General features: G+C 39.0%; 1 protein-coding gene across 1 annotated transcript in view; it reads left to right on the top strand.

Moving 5' to 3' along the window:
- Positions 1 to 12,500, top strand: part of ryr2a (ryanodine receptor 2a (cardiac)) — a 160,332-nt gene that overhangs the window by 64,900 nt on the left and 82,932 nt on the right. The window contains exons 9-19 of the mRNA XM_060895086.1: positions 1,202 to 1,276; positions 2,394 to 2,550; positions 3,371 to 3,535; positions 4,910 to 5,031; positions 5,816 to 5,999; positions 6,964 to 7,099; positions 7,472 to 7,567; positions 10,594 to 10,712; positions 11,259 to 11,392; positions 11,926 to 12,167; positions 12,262 to 12,454. Coding sequence (XP_060751069.1) covers positions 1,202 to 1,276; positions 2,394 to 2,550; positions 3,371 to 3,535; positions 4,910 to 5,031; positions 5,816 to 5,999; positions 6,964 to 7,099; positions 7,472 to 7,567; positions 10,594 to 10,712; positions 11,259 to 11,392; positions 11,926 to 12,167; positions 12,262 to 12,454 — 1,623 coding nt within the window. The remainder of the gene's footprint in view (positions 1 to 1,201; positions 1,277 to 2,393; positions 2,551 to 3,370; positions 3,536 to 4,909; positions 5,032 to 5,815; positions 6,000 to 6,963; positions 7,100 to 7,471; positions 7,568 to 10,593; positions 10,713 to 11,258; positions 11,393 to 11,925; positions 12,168 to 12,261; positions 12,455 to 12,500) is intronic.

Genomic DNA, 12,500 nt, shown 5'->3' with positions numbered 1-12,500 from the left:
TGCATGGTCTCCTCGTGTTTGCATTAGTTTCTTCTGGGTTCTCTGGTTTCCTACTGCACTGCCAGAAAAGGAAAGAATACAGCATTAAAAATGTAGTTTCTTACTTAGTTGTTCACGTCATCACTTGTGTACATCTGGAAGGATTTATGCAACATATGTTAGATGGCACGTCAGAGCCAAAACACCACCTGAGTTTCAATTTAAAATGCAATGTTTATTGCTTTCATATTAAACACACTGATGAGCTCTGTTTCTCTTTAAAAGCTTTCCACCACTGAAGTGATTTTTTGTCATGAGCTGCGTCTCAAATCAAAAACTCTCACCATACTGTCAAAATTATTTACTAATTTAGGAAATCCAGACGGCTTGTACACAAAACAGACCGTATAGTGGGTTTGGCAACTGTAACAGGAAAGCCAGAACAGTACATGTGATCTCGAGGCTATGTTAGTTTGTTTCATAAGGATAATGAACCTAGGTGTAAAATAGCACTTGAACTTGGCTTGTCTAAGTTTAACTTGAATAATCCAAAGTCTTGCCGCAGTTTTTGAAGTTCTTGTCAGCCAGATTTATTTTTTAAATATTGAGCTAAACTAAAATGAAAGAATTCACAATAGAAAGCACAAAGTACATCATCAGAATTCTGATTTCAGTTGGACATCTACAGCAGTGAAAAGCCAGGACACAAAGATAATTTCTACAGTGGATGAAAGAACATCTTTTTTCTAAAGGCAATTTTCTTACAGGTTTTCTGTTAAGTTTGCCATTAAATTGGGCCATGGAGATTTACCTGTGTAGCTTTTATGCCCACAGGCCTTGAAATAGTGTCAGGCTGGAAATGCAGATGAAAGGAACATTTTTTATAGTCAGAGGCTCATACTTTCTTGCTTTCTCTTAGCTCATCTCTAGATGTGCACATTTTTCACTCCGGGTTTATGTAACTCCGAGTGCATGTAGATAAATACTGTGTCCTTGTGTGTGTCTTTGTCTATTGAATGGTATAAGCAAGAGGAGAAGGTGAAAATAAAATTCACAAAGCATTCATAACCCCTTACGTAAGACATTTGCTTCATAGTCACAGTCTCTTTCACCCAAAAAGATACACATAGATTTAGGACAAATTATTCTGTGCATTTAAGTCATATGGAAATTGGATGCTAACATGAATTCTTACATATTCGCTCATGTTTTTCTCTTTCAGGACGGTGCACTACGAGGGTGGAGCCGTATCCACCCATGCTCGTTCTCTGTGGAGGCTGGAAACTCTCAGAGTGGCGTGAGTGCAACACTTTATGTTTCTTTTTAAGATTAGATTGGATCCAAATAATATTTTTCTTATTGCTAAAATGTCACGTCAATATGTGACATTTCTGTGCAAAAAATGATTGCTCCTGGAATTTGGGTGTTGTTATCAATGTCTTTGATCTCAGGAAGAAAGCAGGGGCATGTGTGTTATGACATTTTGAGGTCAATAAGACAATATGAAGTCAATGAGACAACACAACAAGGAGAATCTGTTTTGAATGTACTTTGCATGCATTTACACTTTACACAGTACTTCGGGGGTCCCTTCCAAGATTTTTTTACATCACTCAACATGGTTAGCAACATTTCTTCCTTTGTCCAGTTTTAAATGTCATTACAGTCCCGCAGTAGCATTTATACCCGTCATCCTGTCCATGGTTTTCCCTAGAGCACAGCAAATCCTGAAACTCCTTGAGGCATGAACAGTGTCCTTCCTCTGAATCTGATCTAATAGTGTTGCTCACAGTTCTGTCATTCTTCGGCCTCCAGGGAGCCACTGTTTCCCAGTGGACTTATTTGCACCCTGAAAAGTGTAAACAGTCATATTCACACACCCATGAAGGGTCCGATTAGACTCAGCGGAGCCATTTACTTACAAATAGCAGAGGCAGAAATTCCTTCAGTTTGGCACGAGGGAGCTTTTGGGCTCAGTTGCTTTTTCGAAGAGTTTGCACTCCTTACATCCTTTTATCCCTGCACTAGCAGTTTATCAAAATAACATTTTGAGGTTGAAGCCCAATTCTGGAGCAAGAGCTATGAATATACTGTAGGTACTGTATGCCTACACTTTTTCTTTACGGAGCAGACCTTCTTTATACCCAGATCTATCAGTAGTACCTATACTTACGGTATATAATACGATTGTTTAGCTTCTCCGTAATTAGACATACAGTGCAGCTATCAATTTGGCCTAGATAAGATGGTGATGAAAGCATGTAATATGCTTGCGGAACAATAAACCTGGAAAATATTGCCTTGTTTATCAGCTGTAGTGGAGGAGCACGAGTGAAAGGAGCTGCTGTCTGGGAATGGCATTAATGAATGAAGGTGATGGTGTATGTTGACACCGTTGGTTGTTTTCTCTCCAGTTGGAGTGGCAGTCACATTCGATGGGGTCAGTCATTCCGCTTATGTCATGTGACCACTGGAAAGTACCTCAGCCTGCTGGATGATAAAGGTCTTCTGCTGATGGATAAGGAAAAGGCTGACGTCAAATCCACTGCCTTCTGTTTCCGCTCCTCAAAGGTTAGTCTCATCAAACTAGGAGGGTGTGAGCGAGTCCAACTTCGTCATGATAAACCTGAATCATTGTCAGGGCAGTTAATGTCACGGTCGTAGAAAAAAGGAGTTGTGTGTTCTTATAGTATCTTCTTACCAAGTTATTTTACTGGCATTTCTCCTTAAGAATGACTTTAGGTCTTTTGAGGAAAAAACTAAAAGCATGCCAAAGCCAAACACATGGTGGCTTATAATGAATGACCCACAAGGAGACATAGCTGCAAATGAAGGAAATTCTCCCGTGAAAGGGAGAAAAAATTGTGAAAAACAGCTAGAGCTAATGGGATTGAGGGAGAGAAAAGATGGCGTGAGACGTTGAGGTTGAATGAAGGTTACTCAGTGAGACGCAGCATGTGTGTGAGAGCAAGAGGTGTCAGGCTCAGAAAGTGTGAGAGTCCTCCTCAGTTTCACCTCTCACTGGGGTGTGTGTTAGGATTTATCTCTGCAAGGGTCAGCTTCATGCCATGGCTCTGAGCGACACATTGAGATTGCTGTGAACTTGTGCAGCTCTCAGGTATGTAACACGGTCACTTTAGCTCAGTTTAGATAACTGAAACTGGAATTGTGTTGTGCAGAAAGTATTTCTTCCAACAGTAGAAAAAACGTCAGGGCGAAGCTAAGTATAGAGTGGTAAGGTCTGGGGGTCAGTGATAAAACTGACTATAGCTATTGTAGTAACTAGCTATCTGCTCACTGGTGGAGCCCAAATAATGAGCACTAAACAGAATTGTATGTATTTTTGTAATTCTCTTTGAATCCACATTGTCTCACTGCATTGTAACTACAGGAGAAGCTTGATTTCGGCCAGAGGAAAGAAGTGGATGGCATGGGTGTACCCGACATTAAATATGGCGACTCTGTTTGCTACATCCAGCATGTGGACACAGGTCTGTGGCTCACTTACCAATCAGTGGATGCCAAGTGTGCACGTATGGGCGGAGTCCAGAGGAAGGTGAGCGGCTTCAAAGATGACTTGTAAATAAAGTATGACTTTGGTATTCAACTTGAGTCTCATCGTTGTACTTGTCTCATTGTTATAACTCTACTGGATGAATTAACATTTGATGATAGAAGTGCAGCATGTCGTTCCAGAATTCCCCATTGGTGTTCAGATGGGCTGGGTTCAGTTAAGATATGATCTGAATTATTTTAATCCTCATCAAACCATTTAGTGATTCATTCTGGAAGATTCCGGTAGAGTCATTCTGAAAGAGGCCACACCCATCAAAATAACAATTGTTTCAGTACATGACAAAGATCAGTCAGAAAACAAGTAAACAAGTGGATCTCAACCATGACAGCAAAATAAATAAATACCCACAAAGCAAAACTAAACTTACAGAGCCCACTAACATAATGTCATCGGTCATCAAAAACATAATGTTCTGAAAAAATATTCTGCAAAGTAAACCTAAAACTTGTTGGTTTCTTTTTATGTAAAATAACTCAAGAATTCTGATGAAGCAAATCTGGAATAAATGAATATGCACATTAGACCTATTCCTAAGTACAGTATGTATGTCACCTTTAACACGATTGCTTTTTTAAAGAAACACATGAATATATGTTCTGTGCTAACCTTTCTATTTTTTAATCAGATTTTTAGCTCATCCTATTTCTCAAACGATTGGTGCATAAATCTGCATTGAAAATCTTTACCTGTTTACCATGAACCCCAAAAAACAGCATTTTATATAAATCGGTACAATATGGATAGTTAAAATGATCAGCATAATTCTCTATTTATTATGACTTAATCTCTTGTATGGATATAAATGTGGCAGTTCAGTCGTTTTAAAATATTTGTTGTTAGAGTATTTAAAATATTATTAATACCTAGCTGTATTTCTATTATAATTGTTTACTTGCTTTTCTTTTAATGAACTCTCAAGTATATGAGTGCTTACAGAAAATAGACTTCCTGCATCAAATAAACCTAGACAGAATATCATTAACTTCATAGCTTATATTTCAGTATTAAAATTAATTGTATGTCTTTTAGAGCTTTACAAAGTCAAAAAACATTAAGGACGGATGTGCCTTTACTGACACTATTAGATTAACTCAATGATTTCCATCCATATACGAGGATCCTAAGCTGATTAAGAATAAGTGGCTTGTTAAAAATATGTAAAATTCTCACAATCATTACTCCTGTGGAACGTGGGATAAATACAAACAAACAGCTGCACAAATCTTGTGAGAAAGAGAGAGACAGTGTGTGTGTATGAGGAAAAGAGAACATTTATGCATAGGTATCTATAGGTTAACTGCCTGGGCTATGTGTGTGTGTGTAGAGCTCACAAGATGTTTGTTGTGTGATTAGGCTATTATGCACCATGAGGGTCACATGGATGATGGTTTGACCCTCTCACGCTCCCAACACGAGGAGTCTCGCACTGCCAGAGTCATCCGCAGCACAGTCTTCCTGTTCAACCGCTTTATTAGGTAATTTACAGTTGTACTCACCTGTTCCCACGTCCACACTATTTCTGTTGCTAATGCCTAATTGCTTATGATCACAATTGCTTCAGTGCCTCAATGTATAAAAATTAGATGCAGAGTATCTGTCTCTATGTAAATCCTAGATATTTCTCTTTTATTTCTTACTCATATAAATGAACCTAATAAAAATGTCCAACCAAATTAAAAACAGTGTATTATGAGGCTGAAAAAGCCCATTTGCAAAACTCTGGGCTGTGATCGCCTGCTTGTCTGTGTTTACACTGGTCGTCTGTCTGTGGTTTTATAGACACTTCTTAACACCCCTTCACTCTAAGAGATACAGTAGTTCAAAAAGGCATAGAGTTCTGCACAGAATTAACATGTTGCTCAGGGATAGGTGTGTAAATGCAATCTGAAGTTTTTGGAAGAGATATTTTTACCTAATATATTACCTTTGAATAAACACCTTCAGAGATATGTAATGCTTGCTAAGTCCAGTGCAGCTAACATTGCTATAAAACTAACACTAGAGGTGACAGTCAGCTTAAAAGCCCATGAGAGCTCATTACAAAGAATTTCAGGACAGTGAAGGCACAGTGAGGGCATTAGCATGAGCTGTGTTTTGTGTGTTTCTAAGTGTCATATCTTGACTAAGATGCTTCTCTCTCTCTCTCTCTCTCTCTCTCTCTCTCTCTCTCTCTCTCTCTCTCTCTCTCTCTCTCTCTCTCTCTATCACACTCTCTCTCTTTCTCTGTCTATTTCTCCCCCTCGCTCTCTGTTCCTTTAGGGGTTTGGACACCCTTAGTAAAAAGGGAAAAACCTCTATGCTTGATCTGCCAATAGAGTCGGTCAGCCTGAGTCTGCAGGATCTGATTGGCTACTTCCAGCCCCCCGATGAGCACTTAGAACATGAGGACAAGCAGAATCGACTCCGAGCACTGAAGAACAGACAGAACCTCTTTCAGGAGGAGGTCTGTAAATTTGTTAGAGCTTACAGGATGCCTTTTCATAGTCAAATAATGCTCCATTTCCATTTACTTTCATTTTTTTTTTTTTTTATGTTTGAATACCGGACAGATGTAAAAAGCATTTCACCGCATTTCGTACTCTGTATGTATGTGTATGTGACAAATAAAATCTGATTTGATTTGATTGCATTTATTAGAATCACCGATGTTCTGTGACTGTTGATTCATTTGTTTTAAGTAATTGTATACTAAAACTTTGAATTAGGTTTGTAACCTCTAAAGTCTGAAATCTATTGACATGATGGTCTTAGTATTTTTTTTTTTGCCTTTTTAAGGTTACACAATTTTTATTCTCATGTAAATTTATTAACATGATTGTGTGACTTTTCTCCAAAAGCCACTTATTTTGTCTGTAATATATGAATTATAGGATATGCAATTCTACTACAATATCTACTTAAAAAATATGAGTTACTATGAGATATCTAACAGAAAGCAAGCATGACTTGGACCTTTATATTTGTGCTTGTGTTATAATCATGAAAATAAAGGATGAAGCAGTTTGGTGCAATTATGCTGCTATGGAACTTTCAGAGTCATTTGCAGGCACTTGTACTTGCTTGTGTGTGTGTGTGTGTGTGTGTGTGTGTGTGTGTGTGTGTGATCAAGTTTTCTGTCTGTCATTCCCCTCCATTTAGTTCTCCATTCTTATCTGCTTCAAGCATTCATCAGTGTTAAAGGCCCCCTGATACAAAAGGCCATTTCTCTCTTTCTCTGTCTTTTTGTCTTTTTGTGGTTGTGCTCCAAATGACCAGTAACACGACCACAGTGCAAATATTAAGACTCACTTTTACTGTACACACATTCTTGCTAAAACATCTTGCATTTGAGTTCAGATTGACTGAATCTAACTCTATTATTAAACAGTGTAAAATGTTGTGTGTGTGTGTGTGTGTGTTTCCTACAGGGAATGATAAACTTGGTCCTGGAGTGTATCGACCGATTGCATGTGTATAGCAGTGCAGCTCATTTCGCTGATGTGGCAGGACGGGAGGCAGGAGAGGCCTGGAAATCCATCCTCAACTCTCTCTATGAGCTCCTGGGTAAAAGTCCTTTGTCTCTTTAATCCAACATATTCAACTATGACCAAAACTATAAGATTATGTGCACAATGTCAAATTTATATAGTGTAAGATTAACACTGGGTCTAAAAATCTAACTGATGAAAAATACAGTGAATGCTAGGCATTTTTTTTTTCATTCTGCGTAGCTGAAGGTGCAGAGTAACCACAAAATGGTTGTTGAGATTTCAAAATGTCTATCACATCGAGTGACAATACAGCTCCAAAGTCTATTGTCTTATCCAGAGTATCATCATCAGGGTCCTTCTAACAATTATTCTTCATCAATTATTAAAGAGTAAAGAACCTGAGTTTTCAATAAAATTCTCTCTTCCTCTCATTCTCTTTCTCTAGCTGCTCTGATCAGGGGTAACAGGAAGAACTGTGCTCAGTTTTCCAGCTCGCTGGATTGGCTAATAAGTCGTTTAGAGAGACTGGAGGCCTCATCAGGTATGCAGTAAAAATGACCCACCATTCAAGCGGATACACACAGGTTGGCGTTAAAGTCTTTAATGTAGTATTTCATCAATGTGCTGTCTTCATCCACATGTGTCAGCGTAAATGTACCCCATTTGCCAACGCACAGCCCGTAAATTTTGCCTATACACAATTCCCAATCCGTCATATTTTACTGGAAAAGATGTCATATTAAAACCACAGCGTCAAGCACTGTTTATGTCTAATGCAATATAATATATATCCATGAAATCTTTTTATTATTATTATTGTTTATTTTTTTTTTAAGAAAAGTATTCAGCTACATTCTCTGATAGGTTCTTCATAAGGAGAAAAAAAACAGATGTACACCTCTCAGATTTGGGTGATAGGCCAAGACATATTTGATTATTTTTCATTTTTGGCCAGACTGTTCTGTGACGAATGAATGAAGCTGCTGATCAGTCTCTCCAGAGGCTTCTCAGTGACTCACAGACTCGCAGAGTGAAAGACATGAATGCTGATGAATATCTGCTTGGGTGCAGATAAACGTGGGATGAGATGAAGCTGGAGTGTCTCAGAGATGGAGAGAGATGAAAAACCGCTCCTTTTTCTTATCACAGATTTATAGTGAGGATTTAGTGCCTGCTCTGTGCTGTCGCAGTTTGATTTACTGATGACTGTGGGAGGAGGAAGATCAACATGTTTGTGGAGATTTAGGAGCAAGAGGTAGACATGTAGGAGAAAAGCCAGTTTGAGATTCTATTAAGACAGATTTTCTATGGAAAACTGAACAATGCGAAATTTGACCACCATGATGCTAGCAGTTAGCTAAACCACATTTTGAGGTATTTGACTAGTTTGTTTACAAATATTATAGAGGCTGCAAGCTGTTGTTCGATTTTAGTTAACATCTGTGGTGGTGAAGTAAACTGGAGAAGGACAATAACAACAAAAGTTGAATTTGGAAAATAAGGCGTCACAGCAAATCAAAGAAACAACAGCGAACTAAGTGCATAAAACCTTGAAACAATGGAGAAGGATAGCATTGATAAGACAGGTACAGAAAAGAGAGAGAATAATAACACATGATACATATTATTAGACATTATTGATCTGTAACAGTTCTAAGTAAGCATTGCAAGGGCACACATTAGACTTTTGAAACCCATTAAAACTCTAAACTCTAAACCGCTAAGAACACCACACAGCAAAATAAAGAGAGTGCAAATACACAGTATAAATTTTTATGCCTGTTTGCTTGAGTGCATTGAAAGGAAGAATGTAGAACATCTCTATGTGTATGTGTTTTTTTCTGTATGTATCTGCATTGTATTGAATGGAGTTTGTTTAATCTAAAGTTGCGCATAACACATTCCCATACACGTGATAAATGGCGGAGCTTGGTTTGTGGCGGAGCTGTTCATGGTGCTGAATTGATGCTGATTACGAGTATGTTGATATGTCTGCCAAGATGGTTAGGTTTTAAAACACATTTCATTTTATAAAATCTATTTTTGGTCTCTACACATTTAATAGCTCACCAAAGCCTGTAATTTCAATACTTACACTGTTGAAAATAATCAGTCTAATCATGTTGGTATTGGTGATGGTGTTCAAGCTATATGTAAAGCAGCACTGTAGACACTCTCTGGCTTTTCAACATGACATTATTACCTTACAAAACCATAAGGGCATATCCTCGAAAAATGCAGAGAAACAAGCATGCGTCTTTAGTAATTTGTGCCACACCATGTGTAGGAAATATAAAGGTGCATGAATCAGCAGGACTGGAGTTTTAACTGTTTTAACTGACTGGAGTCCAAATGTTTATTTCAGTTAAACAATGCAGCATCTTTAAAAACAAAGGGCCAAACTGTACAGTGTATTTCTAGCTTAAACGATATTATATGATCATTTTCTCTGGAGCACTATATGTTGAATATTTCTCTTTATATATACATGAATCCTCTTGCAGATGCCTAAGGAGGTTTCTGATGTGTGTGAGATCCATGTATGGATCATTTAGCATTGTGCAGCGAGGCTATGTATAGCTCTCCTGCTCTGTGCTGTCATTCTGCAGCTTGACGTGAAAATGAAGCGTTTTTGTCCCAACAGCAACCCACATGCGTAAAAGAGCATTTAGACCAAATGCGAATAAAATTACCTTGCAACACGCCACCTCGCTGAATTGCAATAGGACACAGAAATTCAACAGTTGACATGTTTTCCGATATTAACTGAAACACTGCAAACCCCCAACCCCAACTTAGTTTACGTTAAAAATCTGTGGTTTCGTTTTGATTTTTCTGAAAGATTGAAAGATTAAAGGTAAATGGAGAATGTCAACAAATTCTTTTGTGACATCCTGATGTCAACATAAATACAGTATATTTACATTAATTCTATGAACTCAAAACTGGAATTCTGGACAACATCACACCATACTCCCCACCTTGTTCCTTTTCAGGGTTGGCTGGTCTGGTTCCCATGAAAAATATATTTTATTTCCATTTCTTCTGGCACTTTGCTACCCCAAGCTGCAATCTGAAAATGCACTTAGCAATCATATAAGATCTCGAACTTCTTCTAATGTTTTTGGAAGCACTTAATTGTGATGGACAGCAAACTGCTAGTTGTCCATGCTTTTTTATTTTTTTAATGAATCCATTCTGCTTGCCTTGCAGCCATTGACAATTAAGTTAGACATGGAACATGTGCTGGTGGTTGAGGAAGTTTAACACCTAATGTGAAATAAGGTTAAACATGTTATTGGTATTTCACTACCTTCCCTTAACTTCTGGAGTATCTTGTCATGTCCGTGTCGGAAATCCAGTTCCTAGAACACAGCCTATAAATATGACTACCAAGGACCACAACACACTGCCATCACAAACAGCTATGCACAATTACAGCCTCAAAGTGTAAAAAGCACTTTCAGTTCACACTCACTTTGGAAAGTATACAATACACGGTTGATTTTCATCAGTCATTAACAAACTGCTTTAGTTTCTGGATTAAACGTAATCTTTGCACTGCAGGGATCCTGGAGGTGTTGCACTGTGTACTGGTGGAGAGTCCTGAAGCCCTAAACATAATCAAAGAAGGACATATCAAGTCCATCATCTCACTGCTGGATAAGCATGGACGCAACCACAAGGTCTGAGGCAATGTTCCTTCTTTTCATTCCTAGCTCAGTGTCAGTCTCAGCTAGTGTTTGTGTGACAACTTTGATTTCATTTATCTTACTGTGTATGTCTGAGACTGTTGTCCACTCATGTTGGCTATCAGTTACACACTAGTCTCATAAAATCCAGTTGCTATGACTTCATCATTATGCATGATGGATTATTCGCTGCAGTAAATTACCCATCACGCAGCGAACAGTGAAGTGATTAAACCGTCCTCTTCCTGAGTGCAGCTGTTTGATTTGCTAGGATAGTAATATTTGGAAATCTTCCTGATCTAGGAAAAATGGTCTTTTGTGTGCATGTAGTACCTGCTACCTTTATTAACAGTGTCTAACATAACAAACAGGCTTAAAGAAAGTGAACATGAACGTATCATGAACATGCCTGCAGTTACTGATTTGCTTCTAAATGCTGAACTGAATAATGAGTCTTTCAGTAAATCTGCATGCACCGTTAATGTCTATAGAAGTGTGTTAAATGCATGTAAGATGTTCCCTCTACTGTGCTTGTCTTAGGTTCTGGATGTGCTGTGTTCTCTGTGTGTGTGTCACGGGGTGGCAGTTCGCTCCAACCAACACCTCATCTGTGATAATCTGCTCCCGGGGAGAGACTTGTTACTGCAGACGCGCTTGGTCAACTACGTGAGCAGGTGCATTTAGTTTTACAAGCATCATCACACACACACACACACACACACACACACACACACCTTTTACCACTATGGTAATTAAATTGTAGTAAGCAGAAGTGAAGAAAGACTCTTTGTGAAGGTCGAGTTAAATACAAATTAGGTATCTGAGACTTCAAAGCGGACACTTGACATTAAGACAGCGTTAGACTCCCATTTGCTGCTATAACAACCTCCATTCTTCTAGAAGATATTTGCACTAGATTTTGGACCGTGGCTTGGCGGAATTACTCGATTCATAGATAAGAGCATTAGTGAGGTCAAGCTCTCATGTCAGGTGATTGGTTCTGGGGTGCACTCGGTGTTGCTGTAGGGAAATTGTAATGCTATAGCGAATAGACATTCTAAACAATCCTATCTTTCCAACTTTGTGGGGAACATTTTGGGAAATGCACTACAAATACTTTTAGTGACATGGCGTATATAGCAGCACATATTTCCTGTAGAGATGGTTGTGTAGGAGCCATTTGTGGATTGTTCATTTTTTCCCACAGCATGAGGCCAAACATCTTCCTGGGGGTGAATGAAGGCTCAGCGCAGTACAAGAAATGGTATTATGAGCTGATTGTGGACAATGTGGAGCCGTTTGTGACAGCAGAGGCAACTCATTTGAGGATAGGATGGGCATCTACACCCGGGTACTCGCCTTATCCAGGAGGGGGCGAGGGCTGGGGGGGCAATGGAGTCGGAGACGACCTTTACTCTTATGGTTTTGATGGCCTACACCTGTGGTCAGGTGGGGATAAAGTCACACTTACTTTCTAAATAAGGACAAATAGATTTTTTTTTTTTGCACGTGCGATTGTTGATGTGTGTTTGCTAATGTGCAGGCTGCATTGCTCGGACAGTCAGCTCCCCCAATCAGCACCTACTCTGTGCTGACGATGTGGTGAGCTGTTGTCTGGATCTCAGCGCTCCCAGCATCTCGTTCCGCATCAACGGGCAGCCAGTTCAGGGCATGTTTGAGAACTTCAACACAGACGGCCTTTTCTTTCCCGTAGTCAGCTTCTCTGCTGGAGTCAAGTAAGTATTTATTATGCGGCTGAAATGTTATATAACACATATAGGT

This window comes from Tachysurus vachellii, chromosome 2 (assembly GCF_030014155.1).
Source record: "Tachysurus vachellii isolate PV-2020 chromosome 2, HZAU_Pvac_v1, whole genome shotgun sequence".
In the NCBI taxonomy this organism is placed as follows: Eukaryota; Metazoa; Chordata; class Actinopteri; order Siluriformes; family Bagridae; genus Tachysurus; species Tachysurus vachellii.
Note: the sequence above shows the minus strand (reverse complement) of the source record. Positions and strands in the feature narration are given on the sequence as shown.